Raw genomic sequence first — 12,196 nt, 5'->3', positions numbered from 1 at the left:
TTCCCACTCCCTGTTCAGTGACATCAAGTCTGTGGCTTCACACCGGCCACAGTGTCACTCTTTGTGTCACAGAAGTTGGCAGACGGTGCAAAGTCAGGCCCTTCCCTGGAGAGCTGGTTGTCAGACTGACCAGCAGGCCACCACATCCAGCCCACACTCGGGTGGCACAGGGCTCTCCCTCCAGCACCCCCACCCCAGGGACCCAGGCTGGGCACCTGCTCGGGTGGGGGTCAACTGCTCCGAGGGCTTGACCCGCTCCTCCGTGGCGTGGCTCCGCAGCCCATGCAGCTCCGCCACAGGAAGGAAGGCTGGCTCCAGTGCCTTGGCCGCCAGCAGCTCCTTCTCACGGGCCCGCTGCTCCCGCTGGCGCTCCAGCTCCCGCTCCCGCTCCTTCTCGCGCTCGCGTTCTAGCTCCTTCTCCCGCTCGCGCTCCTTCTCCCGCTCGCGCTCCTTCTCCCGCTCCCGGTCAGCTTCCCGTTCCCGTTCTCGCTCCCGCTCCCGCCTCAGCTCCTCGTCCATCTGCAGCCTGCGAGGTGAGCGGGAAGAGATGGTGAACCCCACTGCAGAGGGTACAGGCGGGACCAGGGACAGTCTGTTCCAGAGAATTCCCAGGAGTGAGGAAGTGCCACCCAAGCCCAAGGCTCTGTGAAGGACCCCGCGTTCTAATCTGAAGAATGGAGGGAAATAAACAAGGTTCTGCCTTTGTTAACACGGTGGAAACTCAAGTCCACTGGATGGCAAGTTGCGTACAAACTCCCTAAGCATCGCCGAGTGCTCACATTAGGAGGCTGACGACTCTGAGCGCCACAAGGCCACGCACTGTCTAGGGGCTTGGAGCATCAACTGTCACCACCCCACTTTGCAGATGAGCAAACTGAGGACAGGAGTGGCTGAGGGGCCCCCAGCTACACGCAACTGGCTGAGCAGGCTTCAGCCTGGGCTTCTCCCCGCTCTGCGGCCCAGAGCAGGAGGAGCAGTGGGGGCTCTGGGCCGGCATGTTGCTCACCTCTCGGCGCTGAGGCTGGACATCCGCTCTGAGTGCAACGCTGCCAGCGACGAGTGGGAGAGCTCGGGCGGGTATCGGACCCCGGAGAGGTGGAGATGCATAGCCGACGGGTGCAGCGGGGGCAGGGAGCCAGGGGTGGGGATGGGATAGAAGGGGGACCGCAGGGCCGACAGGCAGTAGGAGTCGTCCATCCTGTGCAAGAAGACGAGGCCCAGTGAGCACCAAGGATAAACGGAAAAAAGGCAGGCCCCAGCCCTACGAGCAGGGGCCCCGGCCGGGGCCATCTATTGATCTGAGCACGCTGGACAGGGCAGAGGAACCATGGAGCCTCTACCAAGGCCAAGTAGATAGAGCCACGGCCACAGCCAGCCCCAAAGCCCCGTACCAACAGAGGCACCAGGTGCCAACAACTCAGGGCTGAGGCCCTGCCTGCTACCCCTCAGCTCAGCCAGGCCAGGCCAGCATGGCCCAGTGGAGAGGCCCTTCCGGGTCTGTGGGAGGAACAGTTCACATCATAACTACAGACTCGTCAGGTTGGGGTTCAGGAAGCTTCTACACAAAGCAGTGACATGGCATGCATTTCCACCAGGTAGCTGGTTACACAGCAAAGGAGTCTCTCTTCTACCTAAAACCACGTGCTGTCTACTAATGTTGTGTGCACTGGCGGAGCCATGATGAGAGGGAGGAGCGGGGGAAAGGACAGCTCCAACAATGAGGAGAACTTTCTCCCAGGAGCAGACTCCTAACAGCTAATGCAGAAGGCTGTGGTGGGGGCCGCTCTGGGCCCCAGTGGGGTTCCACTGTGCCATAAGCAGACCACTGGCTGGACACGAGAGCAGGTCGGGTGATGGCCCTGGGTGGGGACTGTGGTGGGGGTAGTCTTAGGACGCCTCACCTGAAGGCCGGGTGGGGGAAGGGGTGCGGGGCCAGGTAGCCAGGGTGGTAGTAGGCAGCGGCAGTGGCCGGGTCCAGGCCGAGGGGAGGTAGGGAGGACATGCGGAGGTCCTCGGTGGTGTGGTAGGGCCGGAAGCTCCTCAGGTAGTCCTCGGTCACTGTGCTGGGGGGCACCACATGGTGCACAGGCCGCTGGAGGCTACAGGCAGGACGGACAGGAAAGGACAAGACAGAGGTGAGCGGAATGCCTGCTCCAGGCTGGGAAGTGGGCCGCCTCTGCATGCCCCTCCCAGAAGGAGGGGTCTCCAGGCACAGGTGCTGGCTCTCACCGACAACATGCCAGATCTGCAAGGAGGCCCGGGCACAGGGGTGGGCAACTACTGCTCCTTGAGCTCACCTGGCCCCTTGCTGTCCTCACCAGCAGGTTAGACCTGTTACCTGCAGCCTGGGGGACCCCTGATCCTAGGAACCCAGGGTTCAGGCAGTGGGAGAGAGGCGGCCATCACCTCAGTATGGAAACAGACAGCAGGCGCAGACGGGGCCACAGGCCTGGGGCTGAGCCACCATCTCGCAGCTCCCAGCCTCAGCTGGTGCAGACCCAGGCTGCCAGACAAGGTGACCAAAGCCTCAGAGCCAGCCTCAGGGACCCAGACCTGAGCATGCGTGTGCGCCCATCCCTCCAAACCCTCATTCACAAACTTACTTGAGTGGTGGGAAGCGGGAATCCTGCACGACTGGGCTGGGGGAGATGCCGAAAGGGTAGGGCGTGCTGAGCAGGTGGGAGGGGATGGCCGGGCCCCCCGCCTTCTCCTGGGGCAGTGGCGGCTCCACGATGAGGCGTTCCCGACCGCCGCTGCTGCCCCGAGAGCCAGTGTCCTGTTGGAGAGCAGGGAGCAGTGGGTCAGGGTGGAGGGCTGGGGAGGGCTGCCCGCAGGACAGGCTGGATCTCCATCCAAACGCACAGGAAGGCTCCAGCTCAGTGCACGTTCCTGAGATGTCCTTTCCTGACGGTTTTCTACCCAAACCCGCTGTATACATGTTACGGGAGGCAGAACGGTGAGAAGGGAGAACACGGGTTCCAACGACAGGCAGGTCCAGGCTGAAACCCACCCGGGGAGCTGTTCTGTCCTCAGTGCAACGGGAAAAAACGAAACTTCCCTCCAGGAAAACTGGGGTCACCTGGATGAGCACCCGTGAGGGCTCCCCGCCTCACACAACTCCCACGCCCTCCCTGCTGGCATGGGTTCCCCATAGGCCACACCAGCTGCAAACCTGGGGGGAGTTGGGTGACACTGAGCCCGGCACCCCAGGCAGCTCCACACCGCAGCAGGGCACGACAGAACCATCCAGAGACCCCGCCTGCTGAGCACCAGCACACACAGGCATCCCCCAAGGGCTGAGGTGTCAGCTGTGCCGACGGCTGCCAGCCTGCATCACAGACACCCTGCCCTGCTGGTGCCCACAGAGGGATGTGGACGAAAAGCTGGCACTGCCCCTGGGCTGAACATGCCAGTCTGCCCCCTGCCAACCCCTGGGGTGGCCCTGGCACTGGCCAGAGCAGGCAGCTGCGGGGCCTCAACTGGCCCGACTTGTCTGGAGGCACCTTTGCACACACTGGTGAAGGGCTGTGTGCTGCAGCCCCACCCGCTTTGGACGCCTGGACAGAGTGACCTGGGGCCTGGCCAGGGAGGCGGAACCCGGGGAACCAGAAAACGGGCTCACTCAGGGCAGGAATGGGGAGAAGGAGGACCCTGGGCAAGACCAAGGGCAGGGCATGCCACCCCCGTACACACAGACGACGTGCTGCACGCCTGTCCACAGGAGTGTCCAGACCCGAGGACACAGACCATCAAAGGGTTCTGACCATTCTTGTCATTTGAGTGGCTGAAAGGCAGCCAGGCAGCAGCACTCAGAGAGTGTTAACCGTGGTCAGCAGGGTCTTGCTCTCGATTCTGGAGCAGCTGCCGGCCTGGGGCTCTATCCTGCGACAGCCCTTCTTGGCTGAACAGCCCTTCTTGGCTGAAGGTGAGGACGACAGCAGCCTGGGCCTGCCCTGAGCCCTGGGGGCACTTGGAGGCAGTGGCCACAGGCTCCCCTGAGCCCTAAGAGCTTGCTGGCACATCCCTGCCCACGTGCTGGCATGGCCCTCTGCTCATGGCGGGGTCCTCATGGGTTCAAGATGTCAGACTCGCCCTTCCCAGAAGGGGTGTTCATGTGGCGGCGTCAACTGTGGGACACACACGCACACCAACATTCTTGGTCACCCCCTGGCCAGATTTGCACAACGCCCCCTCCCCCCGTGTCAGGTCTGGCCACTCGTGATCAGATGGTGAACCAGGGCTCAGAGGAAGCAGGTGGCGCTTGCAGGGGCACAAGCCCACATCCACCGAGTTCCCGCCATGCCACAAAACACCCAACGCCTGATAACAAGGGGGACCGCAGGCTCGGTCTCCTGAGTTGGCAGCTAAGGATAAGAAGCCTTTCCAGGAATGAGCACTGGACACGGGCCAGGGACCGAGAAGGGTCCCATCCCAGACCTGAGGGGCAGGCGCCGAGGCTGAGGCCGCCCCCGAGGAGAAGCCTCGCTCCCTGCTCCACCCCTCTGTCCTGCCGTCCGGCCTACTCCGTCAGAGCGGGGAGACCGGGAGGCAGAGGCCCCAGCGTATCCAGCTCCACGTGTGGATGGCAAGGGACGGACAGCCACAGCCACCCCCCCGCCTGGTAGCCCCTCTGTCTTCACAGCAGCAGACGGTGACACCAGAGCAGGCCGCTGACGGGGCTGAGCCAGCAGAGAAGGGCCCATCCGTCAGGCGTATTTACCAACACGCGGTGCCAGGCAGCCAGCGCGCCCTCCACGGTCCTCCAGAAGACACATCAGCGATAATTAATTGAAGGAGACAGGCCGCTGATTGGAATTTTTAATGAGCAGCAACATCTGCTCCCTTCCCATGTGCTGGCGCGGCCCTGCGCTCCCAGTGGGGTCCTCGCGGGTTGACGAACTCCACACCTCCCCCTCCCCAGAAGGGCTGTGCACACGGCGGGGTCGAGGGCAGGGGGCAGGACACACGCGCACCCGCACTCTAGGTCAGAGCAGGGAGCCCAACTCCTGTCCTCCAGATGCCTGTGCGGACAGCAGGAAGAACTCCCGCCTTAAGGGACGGCTCCTGTCTGGTCCTAGAGACCCTAGACGAGTCCCGTAACTGCCCCAGGCCTCAGTTTCCCCATCCATTGAATGCGCCCATCACAGCAGCAGGTCACAGAGCAGCGGGAGGGCTGCACAGACGTAAGTGGGAAGCAGGCTGAAGCATCAGCATGGGGGTCTTGCACACGGCACGTGCACCCCCAAGCCGCCATCATCCCCCCCGCACTCCTCCCCACTTCCCCTCCCATCTACACTATGGAGCGAGGGGCTATTCCAGGTCAGGGCTCGCTGGGCTCTCCCTCACACCCCTCACCCAGCCGGGCGCAGGGCCAGGCTAGCAAAGTGCCAAACGCCTGTGAAGAGGAGGCGTGAGACCTGGAACCCACCCACTCCAGGGTCTGCCCCTCGCTGCGGCCAGTGTGGGGCGGAGGCCCTGTGCCCAAGGTCTGGGATGCACTGAAAGGGGCCAGCATGGCCCTCAGATGCTCTCTGGACGGGGACAAGGTAGGCGAAGCCTTAGGACCCCAGGTGTCACGGCAGCCTCCCAGGTGACCTCTGAGATCAGCACTGATGGGAGCCTGGGCTTTGCCCCAGGCTGGTAGCGAGGCCCCCTCCCCTGGGGACGGAGCAGGGGGGGAAGATGGCAGCCAAGGGTCTCGACCATCAACCCAGGACAGCAGAGCCCTTGGAGGAACCTCGACCGGAGGACAACATCCAGGAGAAGCTCTGGGCAGGCCAGGCCATCCCTGCTCCACGTGCTGCTGGCACCGTTTGCTGAATCTAACAGCAGAGTGAGGGGCCCGAGCACACCATCCCGGCTCGGAGACGCCCCCAGAAGCCCCCTTCGCCCCTCGGCAGGACAAAGCCCTGCTTGAAGGCGGCTGGGCCAGATGGCACCTTCCCAGCCTCGCCAAGGACAAACAAGGAGCGGGGGGCGGTGGAACCTGGCGGGGGGAGGGCCGGCGGGCAGGGGGTTCAGTGGGCCAGACCCCGCGCCTCCCGTCTTGCAGAAGGCCTGCCAAGCTGCAACAGGCACCAGGAAGGAGGTCAGCCCAGCCAGAGCGCACAGGGGCTGTCCAGGGCAGGAGGGCCGAGCGGCCCCGGCCCAGAAGGCTCACTGGCCACTTCACTGTACCCAAGCAGTGGCAGCCAGGCCGGCCTCAAGGAGCATCTGTGGGCAGCTTTTATTTCTGAGCAGCGGCTGCAGGCGCAGCTGTAGCAACGAAAGGAAGAAGGACACGGGGGAGGCAAATCCTTCATTCTCTGGTGATTAGGGAGAGGTTTCCGTCAGGCAGGCAGGACATGCCCTGTTAGCTTTAAAATAGACCATTTTTCATTTCGTCTGTCTTTTCACAGCTCCCACTACCTGGGAAATACGGGTGACCCCGGTGAAGGGGCCCAGAGGCCCCCCTACTCCCCGCTATGAGTCATGGGCTGCGACTTCAGGACGTGACTCCCCTCCGCCCTCCCCAGAAGGATTAAACTCTCCGCTGAGCCTTTGTGAGGGAGCCGCTGAGCCATACATCATCTGCTAATCCAGTCCCTTCCGGCCGCCCGCCCCGGTGGCAGGAGCTGCATGAACCGCGCTGGGAGACGGCCGGAGCACACCTCCCCCGGCCCCTTCTCCGGGGTTACTAAATGTTCTGGAGGCAGTTAAGACCCTCCATGTAGGGCGGCGAATCTCCAGAATGTTTACAAGGCGCCCACGGTCCTGCTGGCAGGGGATTCCTCTCAGGTGGGAGCGAAAGGGACAATTCTGGCCACAAGCCAGGGTCGAGCCAGGAACACGACAGGACCAGAAGCCGCCTGGGCCCGAGCGAGTCAGAAGAGGCAGGGGGCACGGCTTTTCGAGGCAGGTGGCTAGGGCCCCTCAGTAGGCACGAGAGTCTGATGAAGACCCCTCGTCCTCCCTCAACCCAGGACCAGGGGCAATCAGGCTGCTCCAAACCCCTCTGGCTGGAAGCTGCCCGCCAGGCCCTCCCATCTTGAAACTGCACGCAAGGGAGGGGCGGGAACAAAGCCAAGATGGGCACAGGGGACCTCAGCCAGGTGATGACCCGGGGGGTCCCAGGCCACGGCTGTTTCCAGGGACTTAGGGATCCCCGCTGGGTTCCTTGAGGATTCTCTCTCTAGGTCAGGGCCTAAGGGATTCCCCCACATCCAGGGGCAGAGGAGAGACAGACCCTGAGTGATGCCCACCGCCCCCACCCCAACGGGAAACACAGATTAGCGCCATGGAGCCTGGGAGCGCAGGAGGCCAGACCGTTGAGCTTTGCGTAAGTACACTCTGTGATGTTCACAACGACGAAATTGCCTAACGAAGCAATTCTCAGAATGTGTCCCCGTCGTTAAGTGACGCACAACTGTATTTTTCTAAGTGGTGACATCCCTCTAGGAACTAGGCAAGAAAATCCAGGGGAGAAGTACAGTGACAGCATTCTTAATCAGGGAAGGGCCCCTCCAAGCTTGGAGGGCGGGGGCGAGGGGAGCGAGGCAGGCGGGAGCAGCCCCCAGCAGCGGCCACATCCAGGGACTCCCCCAAGTGTGGGCAAGGGCGCCCTCAGCGGGCTTCAAATGTAAGATAGAGGCGTGAAAATGTGGGCTGGCATTTTCCTCTCTCAATTTCTTGTTTGAGCAATAGCATAATAATAACAGCTAACGTTCACCAAGCGTCTGCGGCAGGCAAACACAGTTTTAAGCAAAATCCATATCTTGAAATGCCAAGCCCCAGCACCTCAGAATGTGACTCTATTTGCAGATGTGGTCTAAGAGGTGATTAAGGTGAATGAGATCATCAGGGTGGCCCTGACCCACTAGACCTGGGGTCCTTCGAGGAAGAGGCCATCAGGACACAGACACGCACGGGGGGATGACCACATGGGGACAACATGGCTGTCTACACACCAAGGAGAGAGGCCTCAGGAAAAACCAGCCCCGCTGACCCTGTGACCTCACCCATGCAGCCTCCAGAAGCGGGAGGGGATAAACCTCTGGTGTGTGAGCCCTGGCTGGCCTGTGGCGCTCGGCTGTGCAACCCAGATGACAAGCACCCTCCAGTTTGCTTAATCTGCACAGACCCTCCAGGGACGTGCTGCTGTCACCCTGATTTTGGAGGCAAGGTGACAGAGGCTCAGGAGAGTACGAGTTGGGGGGTGGTGACAGCTCTGAACCCCAAAATCTAGTCCTCCCCTGCGGGAGGCCACCATCCTACACTGTGACCTGTGGCCACAGGCAGCTCCACCCACACGCCCGGGGCGCTCACCTGCCGGCTCTCGCTCCTCCAGACGCCGTTGACAGTCTTGGTCGGGGCGATGGTCACCACGGGGGGTGTGCTGGGGACGCTGTGGCCCCCAGGGGGGACGATGATGGGGCCCATGGGCACGCGCTTCGGCGTGCTGGCAGGGGAGCTGTGGTTGGTGGCTGGGGAGGACACGGGGGACGAGTCGCTGCTCAGTGAAGACCCTGTGGGAGGAGGACACGGCAGCCTGAGTCGGAGTCGCGGCCATACCACAGCCACGCCGCCCCCCACATGTCCACGATCCACAGATTCAGAGACGGGCCGGTGTTTGGCTCACGCTCCCCCGAGCCCCGTGTCCAGTGCAGGCCAAACAGGAAACCCCCAGATTTTATCACATCACAGCAGAGCTGCAACTGGTGCCAGGCAGCGGGTGGGCCAGGGGCACACGCTCTCCCACAGCCACTGCCTCCAGCCGCCCAGCCCCACGGTCATGGCTCTGCTGGCCAGGGGGAGGCAGAGATGGAACTGAACACTCCTCCTTAGCGACTTGGGGTGCCAGCCTTGGTCTGGGTGGATCTGGTGTGGAGGCCGCTGGTGACAGTCCCAAGGAGTGGCCTGGGGACATCCCACCTCACTCTTGGACTTGAGGGGCAAAGGGTGACCCCTCTGTGCAGGTACCATTGGGCACCTTCTGTCTCCAAGAGCCCCACTCGGGGCCCCTGCAGCCCTACGGAGGGGAGGGCAGCAGGAGTCAGCACAGGCCCCCTTTCAGCAGGAGCAGCCCAGCGGCTTCCAGCATCCTCCCCAGATTTTGCTCAGAACTCGTCTCATCGCAGAGATCAAGGGACCCTCGTCTGGTCTCCACATCCTCTCACACGGCCACACTCACACTACCAAACAAAACCCTGGCTTACAGGGCAGGTGGTACGGCCCACGGCTCAGGGGACCCTGAGACAATGTTACAGCTGCTGAGCCATCGCCGAGATGAACCATGTGGCGTGCTCCGTTCCCTGCCCCAGAGGGTCCAGCAGCCAAGCACAGCCTCAGCAGTGTGACCAGCAGGCAGAGCGGCTGGACGCCGAGGCCCCACGGACGCCAGGACAGAGCTTTGCCCTGAGCAAGGTGCTTCCGTCCAGGCCTCTTCAAGGTGGCTCCTAGGCTTGTGTACAGCTTGCGCAACTGTACAGGGCAGCCTCATGGGGAGACACCTGGTCCAGCCAGATCTGCCCTCACCCAACTCACAGGCCGCGACCCAGAGCAGCCCGATGCTGCATTCTGCTCAGCCACCCTGAGAACAACGACCAGGCCAGGCGCCCCCTCACTCCCAGCTCACACCCGTCAGTGCTCACCTAGGTGGGCAGCGAGGAGTCACCCGATGGCCACTGCCCCTGAGGTGTGACCTCTGATTCCCCAGACAGACCTGCCAACTGTGGCCCACACCTCAGGAATTCTGCAACCCCCAGCTGGCCAGGCCAAGCCCCTGACAGCTCTAAGCCCACTAACAGGGGAGGGCCAATGGGACACCACGGGCCACCTTCACTCTGCACTGGGGATAGCCTTTGTGGTTTTGAAACCAGCGGGGTCTGGCCAAGTCGGTGAGGCCCACCCGGGAAGCCAGTTTTAGGACTGCTGTGGGAGGCTGGTCATGCGCTGATGCAGCCAGCCTGGGCCCCGTGGTTCCAGAACGGCCCCCAGGTGCTGGTGGCTGCTGTGCACTCTGACGAGCCACGGAAACCCTGAGAGTAAGTCGGGAGGGTAGGCAGCACGGCACGCAAACCCTCGCCCAGGCTCATGCAACTTCAGGAAATTGGCTGCATCTTCCCAACACCCTACCTGGTGGCCCCACTCCTGGGGAGGTACCCAGCAAAGCAGGGCTGATGTCCCCCAAGACACGACGGCAGCGTGTCCTGGCAGCTCCCCCGACTAGAACCACGCTGTGCCCACTGGCAGACGAGAGGACAAGCCAGGATGCCCTCAGGATGGAGTGCCCACGGCAGGTGGAAAGGAGAGCCCTCGGCCACTCCGGGGAGTCACACGCCCACCAGCGTGTGGAGGAGGACACAGCAGCCTCACTGTGTCCTGATCTGTGGTTCAGCCCTGGACACTCCTGTCTGTGTGCTCACCTGTGGGCATGCAGATTTTGATAAAATGCTCAATTTAAGTTTCTGAAAAAAATACTAGACAAGGGATCTTTCCCTTTAAAAAATGGAATTTCCATGGGACCTCTCCTGTCCTCTTTCCTGGTTCCGACAGCTTCCTCGAGATATAATTCCCACACCACAGAACTCACCGTAACAAGTGTGCGGTCCAAGGGTTTGCAGTATATTCACAGCTGTGCCATCATCGCCAGTCATTCCACACCATTTCCCCCACAAAAGACACCTGTACCCGTTAGCGGTCACCCCGACCCCCAGCCCCTGGCAACCACCAACATGCTTTCTGTCTCCATGGATTTGCCTATTCTGGACGTTTCTTGTAAACAGAATCACACAATACATGGCCTCCAGTGTCTGGCTGTCTCTCTCAGTGTGAGGTCTCATGTCAAGACTTCGCTCCTCTTTATGGCTGAATAATACTCCGTTGTGGGGATGGACCCCATTCTGTCTATCCGCTCCTCCATCGACGGACGTCTGGGGGCGTCCCCCTCTCGGCTACTGGGAACGGTGCTGCCATGTCCACTGCTCTTAAAAGCTCAATGTCACACTGAGGCTCGGGCATGTGGCCACCTGGCTCCCTGGGACGACCTACTGTGTACCTAGCCTGAGCCCTGGGTGGCCCCGTCTAAACTCTGCCTGTGGGTAGAGGGCGGGCGGAAAAAGGAAGAAATAAAACTAACAAACCAAGAGCCCCCACTGGTCAAGGCAGAGGCGGCAGCAGCTCAAAGAAAAAGCTGGGGTAAAAGGCCGGTGGGCTCTGGTCCTCCTGGGGGCTGGAAGCTGGGAGCAGACACTTCCAAGCCCCGTCCTGCACCCCTCGGGGCCTCACAAACAGGAGAACCTGCCAGCCCAGGGGGAGGGGACTCGGGCCGCCAGCTCCCAGCTCACCCTTGTGGCCGAGCCCCACCGCGCCACAAGCTTGTGTTTCTCTGGATTAGCCTCATTTCTAGTCGCCGGGGCTGAGAGAGCAGGACGGGCGCTGGACAGACAAGAGGGCTCGGCGGCCAGGTGCACCTCAGTGGAGGGAGGCCCCCGACAATTAGCAGCCTGCTCCCTCGGGGGCGGGCGTCCCTCACCAGGCAGAGCACTGTGATCGATCCTGGACCGCGCAGCCGCCAATTAGCACGCAGCCAGCCCAGCCTCACGTGGCTGTAACGAACCAGCGGTATGCATCGGGTGTCAGCGAAACACGTGCGGATTGGAGATGACAGGAGGCAGAGCGCTCGGCATCACCTCTGTCGTCTGACCTCGCGGATTAGCGCCCGAGGCCGCCTGGCACATGTAATTAACAGCTGAGACCCCAAAGTCGCTGCCAGGGGAGCGGGAGGGAGGTCTGAAAATAAAACTGCAATAGCACAGTGGCCCCGTCAACTCTCCTAGACGCGCACTTCACCAGCCGCACAAGCAACCATTAAGCACCAACAGGATGCCCTTGACAAGGACCTCTGCCAGCCTGCAGGACCACCCCCGGCACACTGTAGTGTGGAGGGCGAGGCCGAGTCCTGGTCACACCACACAGCCCTCACCCACCCTGCGCCCGATGCTGCAGCGGGTCAGGCGCCCTCCCTGGGGACGCAACAGAGAGCGGATGAAGACCGCGATCATCTGATGCGCCTCCCTATGGAAGGGCCCTCGGGACGTCATCTGGGGACACCTGCTCCTAGGGCCAGGGCTGCCCAGCGCTCAAGGGCTGGAGGGGGCAGCAGGGCGGGGACAGCTCAACTGCCAGCGGGAGGGAGCCGGGACACATCTGCGAGTGA

General features: G+C 62.2%; 1 protein-coding gene across 13 annotated transcripts in view; it reads right to left on the bottom strand.

Moving 5' to 3' along the window:
- The window catches only part of GSE1 (Gse1 coiled-coil protein), a 407,880-nt gene that overhangs the window by 18,335 nt on the left and 377,349 nt on the right, over positions 1–12,196 (bottom strand). For all 13 annotated transcript variants that reach the window (XM_005608472.4, XM_005608471.4, XM_023637434.2 and 10 more), the window contains 5 exons: positions 8,305–8,504; positions 2,604–2,776; positions 1,902–2,099; positions 1,007–1,198; positions 216–526 (listed from right to left, as the gene is read on the bottom strand). In XM_005608472.4, coding sequence (XP_005608529.3) covers positions 216–526; positions 1,007–1,198; positions 1,902–2,099; positions 2,604–2,776; positions 8,305–8,504 — 1,074 coding nt within the window. The remainder of the gene's footprint in view (positions 1–215; positions 527–1,006; positions 1,199–1,901; positions 2,100–2,603; positions 2,777–8,304; positions 8,505–12,196) is intronic.

This window comes from Equus caballus, chromosome 3 (genome assembly GCF_041296265.1).
Source record: "Equus caballus isolate H_3958 breed thoroughbred chromosome 3, TB-T2T, whole genome shotgun sequence".
In the NCBI taxonomy this organism is placed as follows: Eukaryota; Metazoa; Chordata; class Mammalia; order Perissodactyla; family Equidae; genus Equus; species Equus caballus.
This window is presented reverse-complemented; position numbering and strand designations above follow the sequence as displayed.